The sequence below is a fragment of the Emydura macquarii genome, unplaced genomic scaffold, assembly GCF_026122565.2.
Source record: "Emydura macquarii macquarii isolate MOO-44397 ecotype Brisbane River unplaced genomic scaffold, CSIRO-AGI_Emac_v2 contig_312, whole genome shotgun sequence".
Lineage (NCBI taxonomy): Eukaryota > Metazoa > Chordata > Testudines > Chelidae > Emydura > Emydura macquarii.
Genome location: NW_027130449.1, coordinates 431,002 through 451,237, shown reverse-complemented (window position 1 = coordinate 451,237; position 20,236 = coordinate 431,002). Strand labels below are relative to the sequence as shown.

At 45.4% G+C, this 20,236-nt stretch overlaps 1 protein-coding gene across 1 annotated transcript in view; it reads left to right on the top strand.

The window, feature by feature from the left end:
- Positions 1–20,236, top strand: part of PKNOX2 (PBX/knotted 1 homeobox 2) — a 475,675-nt gene that overhangs the window by 198,436 nt on the left and 257,003 nt on the right. Inside the window, exon 3 of the mRNA XM_067563088.1 lies at positions 14,485–14,593. Within this exon, the coding sequence (XP_067419189.1) occupies positions 14,507–14,593 (87 nt within the window). The 5' untranslated portion in view covers positions 14,485–14,506. The remainder of the gene's footprint in view (positions 1–14,484; positions 14,594–20,236) is intronic.

The following is a 20,236-nucleotide window of genomic DNA, read 5'->3' as shown; positions in this document are numbered from 1 at the left end:
CACACACATCTGGAAGAGTCCTCAACTCAACCTAAATGCTGCTCCGTGCTAGTGGGAGGATGTAGCTCTCGGTTGCTTTGGCTAGGCCGGGTACCTTGGGCATTCACAATTAGACTTTGTTTGTTTTCCTCAGGAGGGATCGCCCATCACTCATTCACATGTTGGAGGATGCGCCCCTCAGGCACACATGGACCAATTACTCCAAGGTGGAATTAACCCATTGATGCCCCAGGAAGCTGCGGTGCCATTAATGGAATGTTAATTGGTCTAATGGGTTTAATGTCAACAAGTTCTAATGAGCTCACATATAATGAGCTCGTTATTTTTCAAGCCTGGTTTCCAAGTCTACATTATTAGTAGTGCCCTAATGCAGGCTCTGATCTAAAGCATAAACAAAGCCAGGAGACCCAGCACAGGATGGGAAGCAGCCGCAAAAGGGTCCAGGGGCATTTTAATGAATAGAGAGGGAGGGTCTCCCTTAGCTTGGTCTGTTGGCCCCACCCCCACGAGAGAAGCAGGGAAAGCCAGACCTTGCCTTACCGCAGAGCATGAGTGTGACACTATTTCTGCGCCTTTCCTCCTATTTCCGTTCTTTCCTGGACACGGTGTCCCTGCGTAGCACTCCCGCAGCTGGATCTCAGTATGATGAGTGCAAGAAGCAGTAAGATCAACTTTCCTAGCCATGGCTTCTCCCCACACACTCTTGTGGTTAATGAAACCACTTGGAAATGTTGCCAGGCAGCAGCTTGCTGCATAGCTCACAGTCATCCCGTAACCGGGGTCTTAGAAGTCAGGGGTGTTCTGCCTATGCAGCACACACAGCTCCAGGGGGAAAGGAGCTCTGCATGCCACTTTATAGCGAGTCCTCAGGGCAACATCAGCACGGGCTAGCTTATCTTTTAAGGGTGGCTTATATGGATCTTAGCAATAACATGGAGCCTTGAAGGAAAGGTAGATGCAAACAATGGCGAAGAGTCTGTGTGCACACGCAGGGATGCATACATGTGTGCGCATCTCTAGAGGTGTGCATGTGCATCTGTGTGTGTGTGTGTATGTGTGTGCATGTATTTGAGTGGTGTTTAAAATTAACTAATCATAAATGGACTTATTCCTAGCAGTGCAGAAAGTGTATCTGCAGTTCCTTCACTGCGCCAGTTATGTCATGAAAGGGTAACCCAGGATTCCTCTGATGGCCATCTCATCACAGCCTCCCCATGGCCAGTGTGTATATCAGGGAGGGAAGGCTCCAAAGGAACTTCCTTTGTGTGTCCCATCTTTCTCTGCCAGAGCTCCCCTGGCAAGGAGGGGAATGATGTCATTTCCTGATATCTACCTTTGGGAGAAGAACAGGCCTGCAGAAACAGACCACCAGGCCTGCCTAATTGCTGACACTGCCATGGCCAGCATGGAAAGAGGAGTGCAAATTCTGTCTGGGCTGCAGACACTCTAGGTGAATACCAGTGCTGTGAGTACTGCATACCATGGGCCTGGATGACCTCTGTGGGCGAGATGGTGCTGCAGAGTACCGTAAAATACTTGTTTGCATGTGTTGTGGCTATGCTTGAATGTGAATTCCTTCCTGCCACAGCCCATCCTAACAAATACAGGACACCACTTGGCAGGTGGAGAATCCCAAAGTGGTTGCTGACTCTTACTCCTGTAGCTGCCCTATGTTGGGTAGGTATTATTTATTAACCTGGACATTTCCAAGTGAAGGCTTCAGGTGCTAATTTAGAATCAAACCTGCGGATGATTCACACCATGGGCACATCTTTAACCCCTGCTCACATGACACGCTGGGGGGGAAGGGTCACTACAGAAGTATACTTTTTTATTTTTCTGAAGACACTTGTTTCTGATTGGTTGCAGAGTCCCCTGACTGCCGTATTACAGATGCCATATTGGAATCCTTCTGGGAGAGGGCTGAATCTTTCAGATTCTTTCAGAGCATTCTTTGGGTTTCAAGTGGCTAAGGAACACTGCCAGGGAGAAGGAGAAAAGACATGCAAGGTCATTTAGTCTAGCTTCCTCCCTAGCTAATACAGATCATAGAATCGTAGAATCATAGAAGATTAGAGTTGGAAGGGAAGGTCATCTAGTCCAACCCCCTGCTCAAAGCAGGATTAACCTCAGCTAAATCATCCCAGCCAGGGCTTTGTCAAGCTGCACCTTAAAAACCAATAAAGATGGAGATTCCACCACCTCCCTAGGTAACCCGTTCCAGTGCGTCACCACCCTCCTAGTGAAAAACGTTTTCCTAATGTCCAACCTAGTCCTCCCCCACTTCAACTTGAGACCGTTGCTCCTCGTTCTGTCATCTACTCCCACTGAGAACAGCCTAGCTCCATCCTCCCTGGAACCTCCTCAGGTAGTTAAAGGCTGCTATCAAATCCCCCCTCATTCTTCTATTCTGCAGGCTAAACAAGCCTAGTTTCCTCAGCCACTCCTCATAAGTCTTGTGCTCCAACCCCCTAATCATTTTCATTGCCCTCTGCTCTACTCTCTCCAACTTGTCATTCTCTACAGCTTCTGGTTACTTTATTCAGTCTAGATTTATCTGAGTTAACTAGAGTGGCTTTCAGCACTTGCAAACTCCATGCTCTTGGTGTCCATAAGCCTCTGATTACCAGATGCTTGGGCTGGATGATAAAGGGTGTATCACTCAATAAATGGTCCTGTTCTGTTCATTTCCTTTGAAACATCTGGCATTGTCCACTGTCGGAAGACAGGATACTGGGCTAGATGGACCATTGGTCTGACCCAGTCTGGCCTCTTACATTCTTGTTATGTTTATTTAGGTTCCACATTGGCCTGACATCTATGTAATGATTTCCTGTTATTCACTCTAAATTATTTTGCTCAGTCTCATCCCATTGCTCCATTTATGCTCTGCTGTACCACCCGAAATCACTCCAATTGCTCGTCTCACGCAGAATTACTGCTTTCCATTTTTCTTCTTCCCACTGAATGTCTGCGTTTTAAATTATTTCCTCCCAATATTTATTAGCTTGCATTTTTCTAGGCAAAATGCTCATGTATTTAATTTCTCTAGGTCCCTTTGGATTACTTCTCTGTCCTCACTCATGTTTGCACAAACCTCACAATGTGATGAATAGTTTAATTAATGTGCTTGCTCATTCTTCTATCAAATCGTTAATAAAAATGTTAAATAAAACTAACATAGAGTCCTGTGGCATTGCACTAATCACCTCCCTCTCAGTCAGGTCTGGGATTGGGCCAGTACCTACTGGTTCAGAGAACTGGCATTTCTCTAAAGATGATATCTTGTTCTCCAGAATCTCAGTTTTCAGTTTTTTAAAAAGGTCTCTAGTTGCAGTGATGGTTAAAAAAAACCTTGAAAATGTGACACCAGTGCAGCTGAGAGCCTGTCTGGATGGAGAGTTAGGCTTGGTCTACACTACAAAGTTAAATCGATATAAGCCGCTTTTCGTCAACCAAGCTGTACATGTGCCTATGCTTAAATTTGTCTCCTGCAGTATCACCACATCCCTGAGCAACTCTGAGCCTTGGTCAGTGTACTAAGGTCGATGTTGTGCAAGTGTAGACATTGCATTACTTATGTCGACCTTAAGCATCCTCCATCAGCTGTCCCACAATGCCCAGCACTGTCCACTCTATTCACAACTGTGAACTCAACAGTCCAACGGCCTCCCTCCCCTTTAAACCCTCCCAAATGTTCGAAATGCCTTTTCCTGCTTGTCCAGCTTGGCAAACACACCTAGCAGCTGTCCTTTCACAACTCTGCTGTGCAACTGTCCAGCTCATCGCGCCGGCCTCATGCTCCAGACGCACTCCTGCCTGGAGCAGACAGGAGATATTGGATGGAGTGTGTGGAGAGAAGAGGATGGATGTTGGTGGGGAGAAGAAGCTCTGCAGGCACAGCTACGGACCAGCTGTAGAAATGTGAGCATCCATGAGCAGATTGCACGAGGAATGCAGGAGAAGGGGTGTGACAGGGATCAGCAGCGGTCATATCAGAAGGCCAGGGAAGCCAACAGTCAATCTGGTGCGAGTTGTACCAAGAGCTGCAATGGATATCCCACCACTACCCCACAGACCCTATGGATACCTCCAAGGAGCCGGAGTCACGGGCCTTTGGCATGAACAGCGAGAACAAGGAGAAGGTGGAGGAGGATGGGAGCTGGGGGGTCCAGCTGTGCCATGAGCTAGGACCTGTTTGAGAGTTCACTGCAGTCCAGTCAGCCCCGGCAGTGGAGCACGGGCAAGGCCGATGCAGGAGAAGAACCTCAGGTAAGTGTGTGACTGCATTTCCTATTACAAGGATGGTGCCCCCAGTTTAACAGGACACAACCCTTGACTTTTCATTAATTTACTTGTACTAGAAGATGTAGTGGCACAACAAAGAGATGCAAAGTGGTTATCTGCTTTTCATTCCCCTGTAGAAGTAAGCAAGGGAGGCCATGTGGAGCAGTTGGTTTATGTACACAGGGATGTGCCCTGAATTGTCCTGAGAGAATTCCATGAAACTTTCCTCTCCCAAGTATCTGGGGATGGCAGCCTTAATTCTTTCTCTGCACTAGGACACTGTCCCATGCCAGTTGGCAATAACTTCGACAGGCATCATGGCAGTAAACAGGCTAGCAGCCTATGGGCCCAGGGGTTTTGGGATGCCAGCAGCAGCTGAGCTCTCTGTGGCTTTTTACCCTCAGAAGTGAGATATCAGCTAGAATCGCCACCCCTTGCAGAAAATGGTGCCATTGCTCTATACTCATAGTTTCATGCAACTGAGCAATTCCTTCTTCATTTCCTTCGCAGCCAACAGCCGTACTCACTATGGCTGGTGCCGTGAGCGGTGCTGTGTGCAAGCGCATCAAAGCAGAAGTGTCAATCAGTGGGTCTTGTTTAAAACTTTAGGGGAGCAAGGGAAGAGAGATCTGAACCTTAACTTTCATGTTCAGTTGTGACTGTACAGATAATGGCACCTCTGGGTGTTTTATCTGCAGCTGCTGCCATTGTGGCCTTGAGGGGTCCCACCTCCACACCCATGAAATGCCTGGGCCAGATGAGAAGGAGAAGGAAGAGGAGTCTGGATGACATATTTAGTGAGATCCTGCAAGTCTGTGATGCATCAGACCGTGAGCACAGGGCCTGGAGGATGAACATTTTGCGAACAGCCTGGGGAACGAAAGAGCAGAGAGGAGAAAGGCCCAGGAGTCCCAGCAGTAAAAGGAGAGAGAGATGCACCAGGACATAATGGGGGTTCTCCGGGAGCACACACAGATGCTTCAGACTCTTGTGGACCTACAGTTTCAACATCCATGGGCTTGCCTCCCTTTGTAGTCCATGGAGAACTCCACTGCAACACCTCCCTGCACCTTCCCGCCCCTGAACATCTGATATAGTATCAGGGGCTGCATCCGTACTTCTACCACTCCACACCGGGGTCATTAAGGACATTAAATTGCACAGATTTTTCTTTGTACTGGTTTTGTTACTCAATAACATTTGGTTATTTGGAAAATAATTAATCTTTATTAGCTCACAACATATGCTGCAGAGTGTCTAGTGATTCTGAAAGCACCCACTTACTAATTATTGCACAGTGTGACACAACTCATAGAATCAGTGACAAAACATTGTCATACTCATAAATGTACAGCAAGCTCCACAAAATTAATAGATGTATTGACAATGTTATATTCATAGTTGTACATCAAGTACTACATAATTTCTAAAGGTGCCAAAACAGCAGGGCTAGGTAGGCCACAGTAAACCACAATGCATTATTGGGGTTCACTGTTAAAGTGCTCTTTCAAATTCTCCCAGAGCCATATAGCTCCATGATGAACTCTTCTAATAGCCTTGTGTCTGTCTGTTCAAACTCATCAGACAGCAGCTCCACCTCCACCCCAGTGGCACTATTTCCCCCTTTGTTTCACAGATATTATTATGCAGAACACAGCAGGCAGCTATAGCCACTGGGATCATTTTTTTCACTGAAATCCAATATTGTGTGTAAACAACGCCAGCAACCTTTCAATCTACCAGAAGTGCGTTCAGCTGTCATGCCCTGCCGCTAAGCCAGTAGTTGAGTCTTTTCTTGGTGCTGTCAAAATGGCCGGTGTATGACTTTGTGAGCCAGGGGTAGGCTTACTCCCCCAGAAAAACTACTGGCATTTCCACATTGCCAATAGTAATTTACCAGTCAGAAGTGAAAGTCCTTACTAGTAACTTTCTGAACAGTCCTGTGTTCTTAGAGTTGTGAGTATTGTGCACCATCCTTGACCAACCAGTACTGATATTGGTGAAGCATCGCCAGTGATCCACCAATGCTTGCATAAACATAGAAGAGTAGACCTTGTTGATATTTTCTTTGGCAAGTGGTCTGGTACAAAAATAGGGATACGTGTACCGTCTGTTGCTTCACTGCAGTTTGTAAACCCCATAGCTGCAAAGACATCCATGCTGCCACTCATTGGAGGTGGATTAATTAAATCGATGGGAGAGTCACAGAGCAGCTACACAGAGAGTTTACGGCAGCGCAGCTGCATCTCTGCTGCTGCACTGCTCTAAGTTCTCCAATGTAGTCCTAGCCTAAATGTTTGTGTAGCCAAACTCTCTCTGTGAATCTGCAGAGAGCCTGGGAACACAGCTGCTCAGTGATGACAATTTTAATGTTGCCATTGTTAATTATTTCATTCCTCATACAAAAAAACCAGACTGTGGCTCACAGATCTGCACACTTTACTGTCAATGACATCCCACTTTGGTGCTTGGCAAGTGGTAACACACACAAAGAATGTCACTGGGCGAGCAAGCATGAGCATGATTTGGGAGCCTGGCGGTTAGAGCACTCCCCTGGGAGGTGGGGGATCCAATAACCAGTCCTCCTGCTCCAATGACTTTTAAAATTGGTTATCCACAATGCAACAGCTTCAACAGGAGAGACAGAGGGAGCCCCACAGCAGGACAGACCAGGGGTTAGGGCACTCACCTGAGAGGCAGCATATCCTTTTTCAAATCTCTCCTCCCTCTCAGGTGGAGGGAAGATTTGAACCAGGGGTCTTCTCCATCCCAGGTGAGTAGCCCAACCACTAGGCTTAGAGTTACGAAGGCCTTTCCCCCACCCTGGGCTTCTTGCCAAAACAGCATTGATGCCTAATGCCAAGAGAGAGTTTGCAGCTGAGAATCCCAAGCAGAGGGAAGTACCTTCTTGCAGCTTGGAGTTAGGTGCCTATCTCCACACTTCTTGCCTTGACAACTCCCAGTGGCTAGTTTAGATGAGGAGCCACCTCGCATGCTGGCTTTTGTGCATCCCAGTCTCAGGCACCTATCTCCTCACATTCATTGTACAGGGAGCCTGAGCATCTAACTCAAGCTTTGTGAATCCTAGGGATTTTATAGGCACCTGTGAATTAGGTGTGGTGACAGTGAGCATCACCATACCTGTGTCTTTGAGAACCTGGCCCATAAAGTTTTTTAGAATACTTATTATGGCCTTATACTCGAGCCTGGGCACCACCATCAATAGATCCCAACGTTTTGTTCAACTAGGAGGCCCTCATCCATCCCCACGTCTATAAATTTCCCTGCAATTGCAGATCCTGCAGGACAAGGAGGCATTTCCCATGCAATCAACCCTGATTGACTTGGGAGCAGGGGATAATTTCATGGATTTTTCCATAAGCCCAGGTCTTTGGCCTCCCAGTACATCCCAAAACAGCCCTGGATGTGATGGAGACAGTGAATGGGCCGTCACTGATGTTGGGCCAGTTACTCAGGAAACCATACCTTTGGAAGTGGAGACTGGGGAAACCAAGAAGTCCTACGTTTCAGTTCCCTTATTTTACCTTGATTTTGGAATCATCTTGGCTAATCCACCATATTCTGTGGTCTCAAAGCACATATTCTGTGGTCTCTTTCCCGTCGAGCTTCTGTAGGGAGAACTGCCTCCTTGTTCAAGAACCTGGAATCCTGGGACCCAAGTGGGAGAACCCTGCACCAAGAACCCAGAGGTCCTTCCCCATGGCAGCCACTCCCTTGGATCCAGAAATGCCAACTCTCCATGATAAACCATGCCTCCTTGCAAAATACTGAGACTACCAGGACATCTTTGCAAAATGAAATGCAGACACATTAACCCCGCATCATGATTATGATTGTCCCATAGACCTTCAACCTGGAGCTAAAATTCCATTTGGACACATATATTCTATGTCTGAGCTCGGGTAAGCAGCCTTAAGAGAATATATCCAGGGAAACCTAGAGAACGGTTTTATCTGATATTCTACCTCCCCCACAGGTGTCCCAGTAGCTTTTGTTAAAAAGAAAGATGGCTCTCTGAGACTTTGTTTGAACTACAGGCAATTATGATTTAGTAGGGGTTGGTCCTAAATGGGGAAGGGGTTGGACAAGATGACCTCCTGAAGTCCCTTCCAATCCTAATATTCTGTGATTCTATGATTCACCAAATAACCGTACGGAATCTGTACCCACTACTGTTAATTCCAGAACTTTTGGATTGAGTATCATCAGCCTGGGTGTCCACCAAATTGTATCTGGAGGGGAGCACATAACCTAATTCACATCAGGGCAGGGTATAAGTAGAAGACAGCTTGTAAGACTAGGTCTGGGTCTGTGAATATTTAGTAATGCCTTTTGGCCTTACTAATGCCCCCATCACCTTTCAACACCAAATTAATGACATTCTTTTCAAGAAACCCTTGACCAATATGTGGGCGCATATCTGGGTGATATCCTAATCTATTCCAGTGACCAAGCCAGCCATGACCACCTTGTCCACAAGGTTCTCACAACACTACACCCGTATGGGTTGTACACAAGGCTGGAAAAATGTGCATCAGATGTCCATCAAATTTTTGGGTTTCATCCTATCAGTGGGAGGGCTTCAGATGGATCCTCAGAAGGTGTTTGAGGTTTGGGACTGAACTAAACCCTGTAGTATTCAAGACATTCAGAAATTCACGGGATTTGCTAACTTCTGTATGAGATTTATCTCCAACTTTTCAAAAATCGCATCTCCCATAATTGCCATTGTTTGTAAACCTTCAAATTTTCACTGGCTCCCTGATCAAAATCCCATCAAGCTTTTGAATTCTAAAGAAAGCTTTCACCTCTGCCCCAGTGCTGGCTCACCTTGATCCTGACCAACCTTTTATCCTTGAAACTGATGCCTCTGACATAGCCATTGGGGCAGTATTGTCCCAAAGGATAGGGTCCCAACAAGAGATGCATCGATGTTTTTTTTTTTCTCGGAAACTTACTTCAGCCAAACACAATTATCAAATAGCTGACAAGCAATTACTCATAATCAAGGTGGGGCTCGAGACATGGCAACACTACCTTGAGGGAGCTAAACTTGCCATAGTAGTCTTAACAAACCACAGAAACCTGGAATATATATGGTCATCGACCAAGATGCTGAATTGAGGAAATTATGTTGGGCCTTCTTCTTTCAAGGTTCGACTTCATGACCACATGCTGCCCAGGCCACATGAATGGTAAGGGAGAGTACTATAGAGAACCTATGAATCCCGAAGAACCAGTACCCGGTATACTGAAACCACACCATTTCCTTTGTGGATCTGAGTCTTTCAACTTCCTTAGCTTGCTTCAAGTAGCCCTCCTTAATTAACCTTTTGTAAAGTTCATAATGTTATCCAAGGAGGACCTCCCTAGCAGCTTCCTACCCCATTACTCGTGGACCGATGATCTCTTCTATGTCAATAGCTATCTGTATATCCCCAAGGATCCCCCAAGACTTGAGGTGTTGCAGATGCACAATGGCACCTCTTGGGTGGGTCTCTTTGGATAATACAAGACTTGGCATGTGGTTGCCCACTCATTCTAATGGTTGCAGATATGGGACAATGTCTGATCCTATATCAAGTCCTACAATATCTGCGCTCAGATTAAGACCTTCCAAAGCAAGCCTTTCAGCTTCTTGATAGTGTCCAAAACATCTTCCTGACCCTGGTCTCGTATAATCCTTGATTTCATAGTCGAACAGCCAGAATTGGAAGGACACAATACCATATTAACCATACTCGATCAGCTCACCAAAATGGTCCATTTTATTCCACATGCATGCCTCCCAACTGCAGAGACTACTGCACAACTCCTAATTAGGCATGTTTTTTTTTCTCTATGGCCTCCCCGATCATTTTACCACAGATTAGGGATGTCAGTTTATAGCTGGATTTTGGGTGGAAGTGTTTCATCTCTTGGATGTCTGTTCTCATGTATTCACCTCCCATCTCCCCCAATCTGATCATTTCAGCCTTGTAGTTGAGCAGTATCTATGCTGTTTACTGAATCATTGCTGAAATAATTGGGTTACATTCCTACCATTAGCAGAAATCACTTAAAATAATGCAGAACATGCTTCCACCTGATTCAGTTCTTTCTACTCCAATTATTGGTTTCATCTACTGTTCCGTCCCTCTGTAATCTCATTCAAGGTGGTTCCTGCTGCCTCACATCTGGTACAGCCTATTCATAAGACACAGGCTAACTGAAAGGAGAACCTAAAAGTTTCCAAAATAGTCTACAAATGTCACACCAACAAAAACTGCCAAGAGGCCTCGCCTCAAAAAGTATGGCTGTCCACTAACTAGCTACAGACCGGCTGACCTACGCACTAATTTGACCGCCCATATGGAGGCCCTTACACCATTCTTTGACAAATCAAACCAGTAGCGTTAGAATTGCAGCTGTCTTGATCCTGGAAGATCTATCTGGTGTTTCATGCATCCCTCCTGAAACCGTTTCTTGTTGATCAGTTTCCTATCCAGCATCCACCACCACTTGCCCTGGTTCAAGTACAGGACCATGTGGAGTTTGTAGTTCAGAATATCCTGGATTCCGAAATATGCAGAGGAACACAGTATTATTTGATTGATTGGAAAGGTTATGGGTCCAAAGAATGTTTGTGTGAGCCAATCCATTATGTTCATGCCTCTGCAAAACTATGGGTCTTCCACAAGGATTACCCTAAAAAAAACCTGTCCCCAAGACAGCCAGGGACTGCCCCCAGAGGGAAGAGTGGTAGTGTTAGGTTCTACAGACCTTGAAACTAGGTTGCACAGGTTGCTAAGCAGGAGCCTTGCCCTTTGTGTCAGCATTCTGCAAGGCCAGATAGGGAAACTGCAGATGATACCCAGTAAACAGGCTATACCCATTGACTCAGCAGGATCAGCTGACTAGCAGCCAACTGCTGATTGGTCGCCTTCTAGCATAAAGCTTCCTGTTTCTGCCACACCTTGTTTCTGAGCAGCTAGTTGCCAGGCCTGCTGATGATGACTGGACTGGTAAGACCGAGTTTCTGCCTCCTTGCCTGGTTCCCACTCCTTGTTCCCGCTCCCTCATCCTGACCCCAGTTATTGACTCTGGCTTTGACCCTTGGCGTGGCTTCTACCTCTGACTCCAGCTGTGATCAGTGGTGTGACTCTACTCTAGACTTTGACCAGTAGGTCAGACTGCCCACATATCCTGGCTAATAGCCATTGATGGTTCTAGCCCTCCAGGAACTTATCTAGTTCTTTTCTGAACCCTCGTATTATTTTGGCCTTGACAACATTCCCTGGCAAGGAGTTCCACAGATTGATTGTGCATTGTGTGACGTACTTCCTTTTGTTTTAAACCTGCAGCCTATTAATTTCACTGGGTGATCCCTAGTTCTTGTATTATGTGAAGGAGTAAATAACATTTCCTTATTCACTTTCTCCACAACAGTCAAGATTTTATTGATCTCTATCATATCCTTCCTTAGTCATCTCTTTTTCAAACTGAAAAGTTCTAGTCTTTTTAATGCCTCCTCATATGGAAGCTGTTCCATACCTTAATCATTTTTGTTGCCCTTCTCTGTACCTTTTTTAAATTAAATATATCTTTTGAGATGGGGCGACCAGATTTGGAGGCTGTATTCAAGATGTGGATGTGCCATGGATTTATATAGAAGCGTTATGATATTTTCTGTTTTATTATGTATTCATTTACTAATGGTTCCTAATGTTCTAGCTTTTTTGACTGCCTCTGCACATGGAGCAGATGTTTTCAGAGAACTATCCACAATGACTCCAAGATCTCTTCAGTGATAGCAGTTAATTTGAACCCCATCATTTTGCATGTATAGTTTGGATTATGGTTCCCAATGTGCATTACTTTCCATTAATCAATACTGAATTTAATTTGCCATTTTGTTGCACAGTCACCCAGTTTTGACAGATCCCTTTGTAACGCTTTGCAGTCTGTTTTGAACTTAAGTATCTTGAGTAATTTTGTATCGTCTGCAAATTTTGCTCCCTCACTGTTTACCCCTTTTTCTGGCTCATTTATGAATCAAAGCCAGACTATTGCAAAGGTGAAACCTTATGAAGATTTTACACTTGAACAAATATCCATTTACTGTCCACATGCTTGGAGTATTTCCCCCCATGGCTTTTGTTCATTATCGAAATATAACCAAGGGACTGCTCTCTGCCAACCCGGTTTCCCTTCCTCAGCGATTATTTATTCAAGTCATAATGCAGAATTGGTGACATCACAGTAGTTCATGGCAACAGACTGATGCTGCAATAGCATGAGTATAAGCGGCCACAATCAGCCCTACACTAGGGCTGCTTCTTTGATTTGGAGGGATGAATTTAGTCCAAGATTGTTGCCACCTTGAATGACAAGGCTGGAGAAACTCTGTTGTGAGACAGAACGCTACTGGTCAAACTTCAGCAGCCAGCTTTCAACAGATTTATTTAAAGTAAACTAGTACTAGAAACAGCAGGTCAAATTTATCTCCTGCATAACTCTGGGAAAGTCAGTGAAGAAGTTACAGTAGAAATGAATTTTTCTGCTGCCTCTGGGATGTTAGGAATAGGATTCTGAGAAATTGTGTTAAATATATTTTTGCAAAATGCTTCAAGATTTTTTCTGCATTTTTTTTCTGCATTTGGGCCCACAAAAGGTTGGGTTTTATGCAAAATTGTATCTTGTGGTTCCACAGTGAAAACAATTTCTCTTGTAAACAGGACCACTTCCACTAAATATTTCCCTCACTTGAACTTAGGCTGAGTTGTTTGCATCCCGGAAGCAGAATGATAACCTAGGGAGCAAGGAATTTTGCTTCTGTATGTCTATTACATGATGAGAGTAAAGAGGTTTTTCACTTTCCCCAAAGCAGCAAAACTCCTAGATTTAGCATTGTTTAGGGTTATTTTTTAATACTATAAATGAACATATTTGAAAAGGTTTTGAATCAGAAGACAGAAGATGGAAATGAAACTGACTTAGTCATTCAATATTTGCCTAACTGATCCTGTTCTCAGCTTTCCTCTTTGACTGAGATTTTCAAATATAGTGTTGCAAGTTGTATTGGGACTAATGTTAGTCCCAGGCTGATATGTCACCTGTGGGGAGAATGTGCACGAAGATATAAAAATATTTTAAAAAGTAAATAGAGCAAGTTGATGCAGTGGCTCTGTATTTGTTTATTCGGACAGTAAAGCAAGAGTTTTGTATGAGCTTTCAAATACACAGCCTCTCCATTACCTGCAGCATCAACTGAGAAGCTCCTTCTGCTCCACACTTCTTTGAGAACTCCCATTTGCAATGTCTGAAAGACCAGTGAGAGTTCCCAGGCTGCCTGGAGTAGAGGAAAGGTGAGTTTCAGAGCTCCAGCTACAGGTAATTATGAAAACTCAGGTGTTTCTAAGATGAATCCAGCACCTTCTCTAACATGCACTTGAGAAGTTTCTTGGCTCTTTGGAAAACCCCAGGACTCATTGTTTTCTATGGTTTACACAATGCCAGTGCCAGGACAATTTCAATGGCCATGCAGAAGCAGAGAAAAGATAAAGCCAGTGGTCACTGATCACCTTCAGACTGAACTCCTGATAAGCATGGGAGTGGAGCCCTGCCTCATCCTGTGTCTGTTTCAGACTGTCAGCTCCTTGAGGCAAGAGTCGTGTCTTTCCTCTGTTTTACAGCACTGAGCACACTGGCGATTGTCAGTGAAGAATAACAATCCTCTTACACCTACTTTTGACTAATATTGCAGGCCAGGGGCCTGAGCTGATCGCAAGTTTGAAACATTTAGGCACATCCCAGCACACTCTCCCCCAGGTTCCTTTATTAACACGACCTCGCCTGTGATACTGAAAAGAGGGATTTGCGTTTGCATCGTGTGACTTGGAGTTTTGGGGTTGTACCGTTAGCACACCTATGCCACGGCAAACAACCACAAGAGTCACTGCTTTGAGTCTGCGTAATTCTAATGACAGCAGCTCATTTGCAAGGTCCATATAGGAAAATGATTCAGAAGGCTGAGGTCGTTGGCAGGACAGTACAGGAGAGGTAGTCTGAAGGAGGTGGTGCTGTTCCATGCCCTGAAGCCAGCATTAGCAGTGGTTCATCTTTTGCCTGACTTGTCCTTTTCTTTTTCTTTTTTTTTTTTTCGGTTAATCAAGCTGAACTTTCTCCCATCAACAGGTTCTAGATGTGAATCAATCCCATGATGCAACATGTCTCCCCAGCACCAGCTCTGACAATGATGGCCACACAGAGTGTGCCCCCTCCCCCTTACCAAGAGAGCCAGCAGGTGAGTGTGCTGCGGCGCTCACATTCAACATCACCCTTTAAACATTCAGTAGCAGCCAGGGCTTTTCCATGGGCTTTTCATGCATTTCCACCGATAGATAGCCTTTGTTTGGAGTGGAGGGTTTGGCGTGTTGCAGAAAAACAGCAGGGGGCTTAGCCGCAAAGACAAAATGCCTTATGAATCAGCATTGCTACCAAGTGCAAAGCAAAATTGATTCTGGCAAGAAATGGAAGGACCTCACATGGTTATCTAGAACCAAATGCAGCTGAAGTTTCAGTGCATTGCTGGATTTTGTTCTGCCCAAAGATGGAAGTAGGCAGTTCATGAGATTTTTAGACACACCTGAATAAGTTTGGAGCCTGACTTCCATTGACTCTTATGGGACCTGGGGGACTAGCCTATTCCTATGACTTTGTAAATCCCACTCGGCACCTAGCTGCACCTTTGAAAATCTGGCCTGGCCTATGCTAGCCTGGGATCTTTTGTGCTAGAGTCCATAACACAGATTTGGGAGACAGTCAATGGGATTTAGATTCCTAAGTGCCCAAATCCTTTTAGAAAAGGATATGGAGGCTCCTAAATCGGTTAGGTGTTGTGATGACACCGAGCGCAGGAGCTTCATCTGATACAAATCCAAGCCTTACTCACTTTCAAAAGAAACACCCAGTAACTTCATCTGATATTTTTCCCAGTAGGGGAGGGGTGTAAAGAGGATATACGGCAAATGGCTGGTTTCACACTGTGCTTGATCCAAAAGAACTCACTCCAAGATAGCATGAAGCTTCATCCCTACGCCAGGTGAAAGTGCTGTAACATTGCAACTGGCGGTCCTGCCTGGTGGTGCCTTTTAAAAATGGTTTCTTTTGCCCCCAGTCTGTTTGAGAAAGGAAAGGGTGAACAGTGACTAGCCGTCTTACATCCTTTTTAATTCGGTTTTGATTTCGAAGAGGAGTTTCTTTGCCAGAGCCCAGGATCAGCAGGAAAAGTGCTCGGCTCTGCCTAGCTGGCATTTGCTATACTTGTGAGGAAAGAGCTGGGGGAGGGGAACTGGAGACCTGCCTGCTGAAAGGAGACACTGCTGTGTTACTGAGTTAATTCTCTCCTTGGAGAACTATAAAAGATACAAGCTTATAAAAGACAGCTGTGGTCTCTCAGCCTCTGACACATACCTGCACCACACCATGTCAATCCCATTGAAGTCCACTAGCCAAGTGCTTTTATATAGCTAGGTTTAATGCAAAGCTGGCTGAGGATCAGCTTGTATTTCAGAAGGCAGAATGAGTACGGCAAATGTATTGGAGTCGGTGAATACCACAAAACATGTCTTGTGGGTTGCACTCTGATTTAAAAGTGAATTTTCTTTGGCTAAGCTCAGGCCCCTTCTCTAGTCTCTTTCCAGGGACGTTCGAGCAGCTTCATGTTTACTCCCAGCACCTTCAAATCAAGCTGGAACGCGCAAGTGCTCACAACAGACAGGAGTGTTTTTAATGATCTGCAATGGGGCAGCAGGAATACTATACTGGGTTCCCCAGTACCCTCTCCAGACCTCTGGAGCACAGGCAGTTAAACTAGCCAAGCAAATTCTTAGCCCCCAGGGCAGCACATTCACAGGCAGTTACTTTGTGTGAGCCTGACAACAGAAAAATGAATCAGATTACAATAGCCGAATGTTCCTAGGAAGCACATCTCAAGGAATGCCTATGGGGCATACAAAGGGAACAGGTTTAATTTTTGCAAACACCCTAATCCTGTTTATCTGCTTTCTCTTCTGGAGAGGCTACTCCACGCTCTGCTGTTGATTCTATCGGTTACACTCACCCCAAAAGCCACAGAAACAAAATCAATATCAAACAGCTGACACAGCTCAGATTTTGCATATCAAGCATCAAATGCTGGCAGCCAATTCTTCATTACAGAGCTACAAAGTACACTTTAAAAAAACCCTACAGAATTAATTGAATGAATGTGGATAATGACTGTGTGAGGAAATTGTGATCCACTCAGAGCGAAAATCATCCAATTATGTGCTGTGAATGATTTGCTCAGTTCCATTGTTAATGAACTTAGACTGTCGAGTTCAAGCCAGCAACAGAACACCAAAAACTCCATTCTGATATTGACAAATCAGGAGCTGAGTGAAGTAGACCTCACAATGCTAAAATCAGACCCTTTGGGCCTTTGGGCCAAGACTTTGATAGGAGGACATGTGTACTCAAGGAAACCTCACGGCTTCTTTAGTTTGCTGGATCCTGGGTCCTCAGCCTGAGGGCAGCAATCCTCTAGAAGGTAGCAAACAAGTCTAGGGGAACTCTGCAAGATGGGAGTGGCTCACAGTACGGAAGAGGTTGAGAACTGCTGTGTTCAATGCACTGAAGCCACTAGAAGGTGGAACTGGGTGAAATAGTCATAACAAAACTAAAAATGAGTTTGTGGCATTTCTATGAAAAGGGAGTTTGACAGTGGGAGATGAACACATAGTGGGCATGCAGTGAAGTGAGTGTGGCAGTGGGCATGAAATGAGAAATAAGCACAGTATTTTCTCCACTCTTTGGATGCCCATACAAATGCTGAGTTGCTTTCACAGTGCATTTACTAGTTCCAAGCTGGGTTGGTTGGGACGAGTCCAAAATCATATGGTTTAAGTCATGTTTCTGTTTCCCTGATTAACTGCTTCCCAGAGGCCTTGCTGATTGTTTCTCATAATGTGGAGTTAAGTTGTACTTTGGAAGATGGCCAGGAAGACAGTTCTGTTACAGTCACACTAATAATTAGACAGCTTAGAGTAAGAGTTGGTGGAAGTGGAAGGGTTCAAATATGGACTCCTGGACTTTAAGCACAAAACCAAAGAACAACTCCTTCTTCTCTCTGCCCCATGACCTCAATATTGTGCATACAAGCAACTTTTCAGAGTGGGGAAAATGCACAGAATGAAAGGTCAAGGTTTTTCCATTTGGTTCTGCACACTTCCCCCCGCCCCACCCGCCATCATGTGCACAGCACAATTTGTGGGTTCACAAGCTAGAAATCTGAAACATTTAACTACCTAGGGGCTAGGAGAAGAAGCCATAAGCAAATGTAAACAATGTTTTGATTTATTTTTCAAGTTTTTGGCAACCTATCTCAGGGAAAAAATGCTTCCTGTATAACGTGGCTCTAAGGGTTAGACCAAAGCTCTGTCCAAGTGCTTTAGCGTTTTGTTGTTATAAAAAATGTCTGCCAAAGCACCTAAAAGTGTTAGCCATGGAGTTTTGCGACATCATTTAGACTTAATTGCTGAGAAATACTAGGGTGCTTCACACTGTTCTGGGCTCTTTGGGCCAGCACACCTCTAAAAGCAGCTGCAGTAGTGTCTGCTACTACATTGGCTAATGAGGTGGCGTTCCCATCCACGGGGGGGGAGGCTGGCCCACAGTTTTGCATTCAAGGCTGAATCAGGACTAAATTTGGAGGTTCGATCTGATGGTGCACAAATCTCACCAGCTGTCCTAGCAAGATTTTAGCCCGCTTTTGACAGATGCTTTATGACCTCAGCTGTCCTTCTAAGACACTGTCTGCTTGCAACTGGACCCAGAGACCAGGGCCCTTTGTGCACTGGACCTAACCTGGAACCAGCCCTTTTGGAGCAGGTTCTGATCCAGAGCTTTGAATTGGAAGACTGGGCCTCCTCCCTAAAAATGACAGGGGTTTGGAGGTGAGAGTTGGTTTCTGATCCATCAGTATTTATATGATTTACTCTTTAACTAAGCAATGTGTGATGTGGCTGGGAATCAGTTAAATCAAAAATACTGTGACTGTCTAAGCAGATGAGAACCACAGAGGCCGTTTAGTCCCTGGAAAACTGGTAGGTTTCTTTTTGTTTATCTACAAAGGTGTCACCCTTGTTGTCTCAGGACGTGACAGCAGGGCAGGACAATGTGCACGAGAGGGGTGTGAATTCCAACCAGCTGCATGTTGTGCGCTGCTCTTAGTGCTACTTTAACGTGCACTAGGGAGCTTTCAGTGCATGCAGGTTGGAGACAAGCCCTCTATCTCTCTCGTCAGTTGCACTGTGAGTGGAGTGCATCGAAATAATGTATGCAGTGACTTTAGAGCTAGTTTTCCAGAAAGCTTGTCTTTCTCACGACAGAAGTTAGTCCAAGATATTACATCACCCACCTCATCTCTTTAATGTTCCATTCCAGTTATTTGCCCGTTTTTATTCTCTGAAGTTTGTTCCTCGTCACCTTAGTTTTTTTCTCATGTAAGTTAATTCAGTCTCTCAAAGGGTCTGGCCAGCTCGGGACGTTGAACACCTCCACTGCATTTCATGTAAGAAGTGTTTTGTCCTTTTTGGGGGAAAAATGAATCACTTTGCTTGCTGTGCTCTTTATTTCATCCCCCACTTTGATCTCTTCTGTTCTGTTCTCCACCCCACCCCCATCTTGCTGCCTTGCGTGTTCCCTGCTCCCTGAACGTGCACATACTTTCTTGACATAGTTCCCCCGGTTTCCATGACTCTGCCTGTGGTAATTCCCAACTCTTCCCAAGTGATGGTTCACCGCTTGGTGTTGCTGGACCGTGGCGATGCCTTCTGTTTCTCTGCCCACTTTTACGCAGCACTGGTCTCTACGAAAGACAGCTTGGCTTGTTCCTGCTCCTTGTTTCCCAGCTGCTTCATCATGTTTCCAGGCTCATATGATTAGTTGGAAACAAGGAAGTTCCTGCACTATGTGATCTGCTAGCGCTTTGCAGGCCACCAACATTGATCCACAGAACATAGTTTGGGAACTAGCTCTGCTTGGCCAGCACAGCAGAATGTGTGGGGCTGAAAGGATAGCAATCTGCTGCTGGTACAGGCAAGTAGAAAGTCAGTTCCCTCCTGGAGAAAGAGAAGAGCACAAAACCTCCAAGGGTTACTCCTGGGGTGGTGCAGCTTATGCCCTAGCCCTTGCTCAGGCCTCAGAGCTCACAGTAGGAGCTGAGCTGAGCTCTTTAGAGCATCTGGCCCTTCGTGGGGAACATGGGGCTGAGAGTCAGGAGTTCTCATTCTGTAACCAGCCCTGCTAGCGACTAACCCTGTCACCTGGGGCACATCCCTGTGAAGCTGTTTCCCCTCTTGCAAATTGGGAGGAGGAGATCCCTCACTCCAGGCTAGAGGAAGTGTCTACCATACTGATGGTATGTCTGCCATAGTGATCACTACAGAGGTGAGGGGCAGAGGAGCCAGTCAACAAGGGATGGAGACAGCAGAGAGCTGCTGCCTTTTGCTGCCCAGCTTTTGGCTGCCACTTCAAAACAAGGCCATGAGTGATACCGCAGGCAAGGTGAACAAAGGCATGGATTCTCAGGCGCTGCAGTATGCAGATGCACATAAACAGAATGCTTGCCTTTCCGTTAGTTAAATGCAACCGCTTTAAATTGGAGGGGCCGTTATCCTCGAAGATTAAATGTTGGCTGGGTCAGAGTGCCTGGAATTCCTCCTGAATGGCTACAGTCAGCAGCTGGGAGATGTTTAGAGCTGGTGGGATTAGTTGATAGCTGCACCAGAGTCCCAAGCCTTACAAAAGAATGTAGATGGTGGGGTTAGTTAAGTGTGACGAGCCTAATTTAATTCACATTATACTGTGGATTAACAAATCACAGCTGGTGAAAGGGGCTTTCATG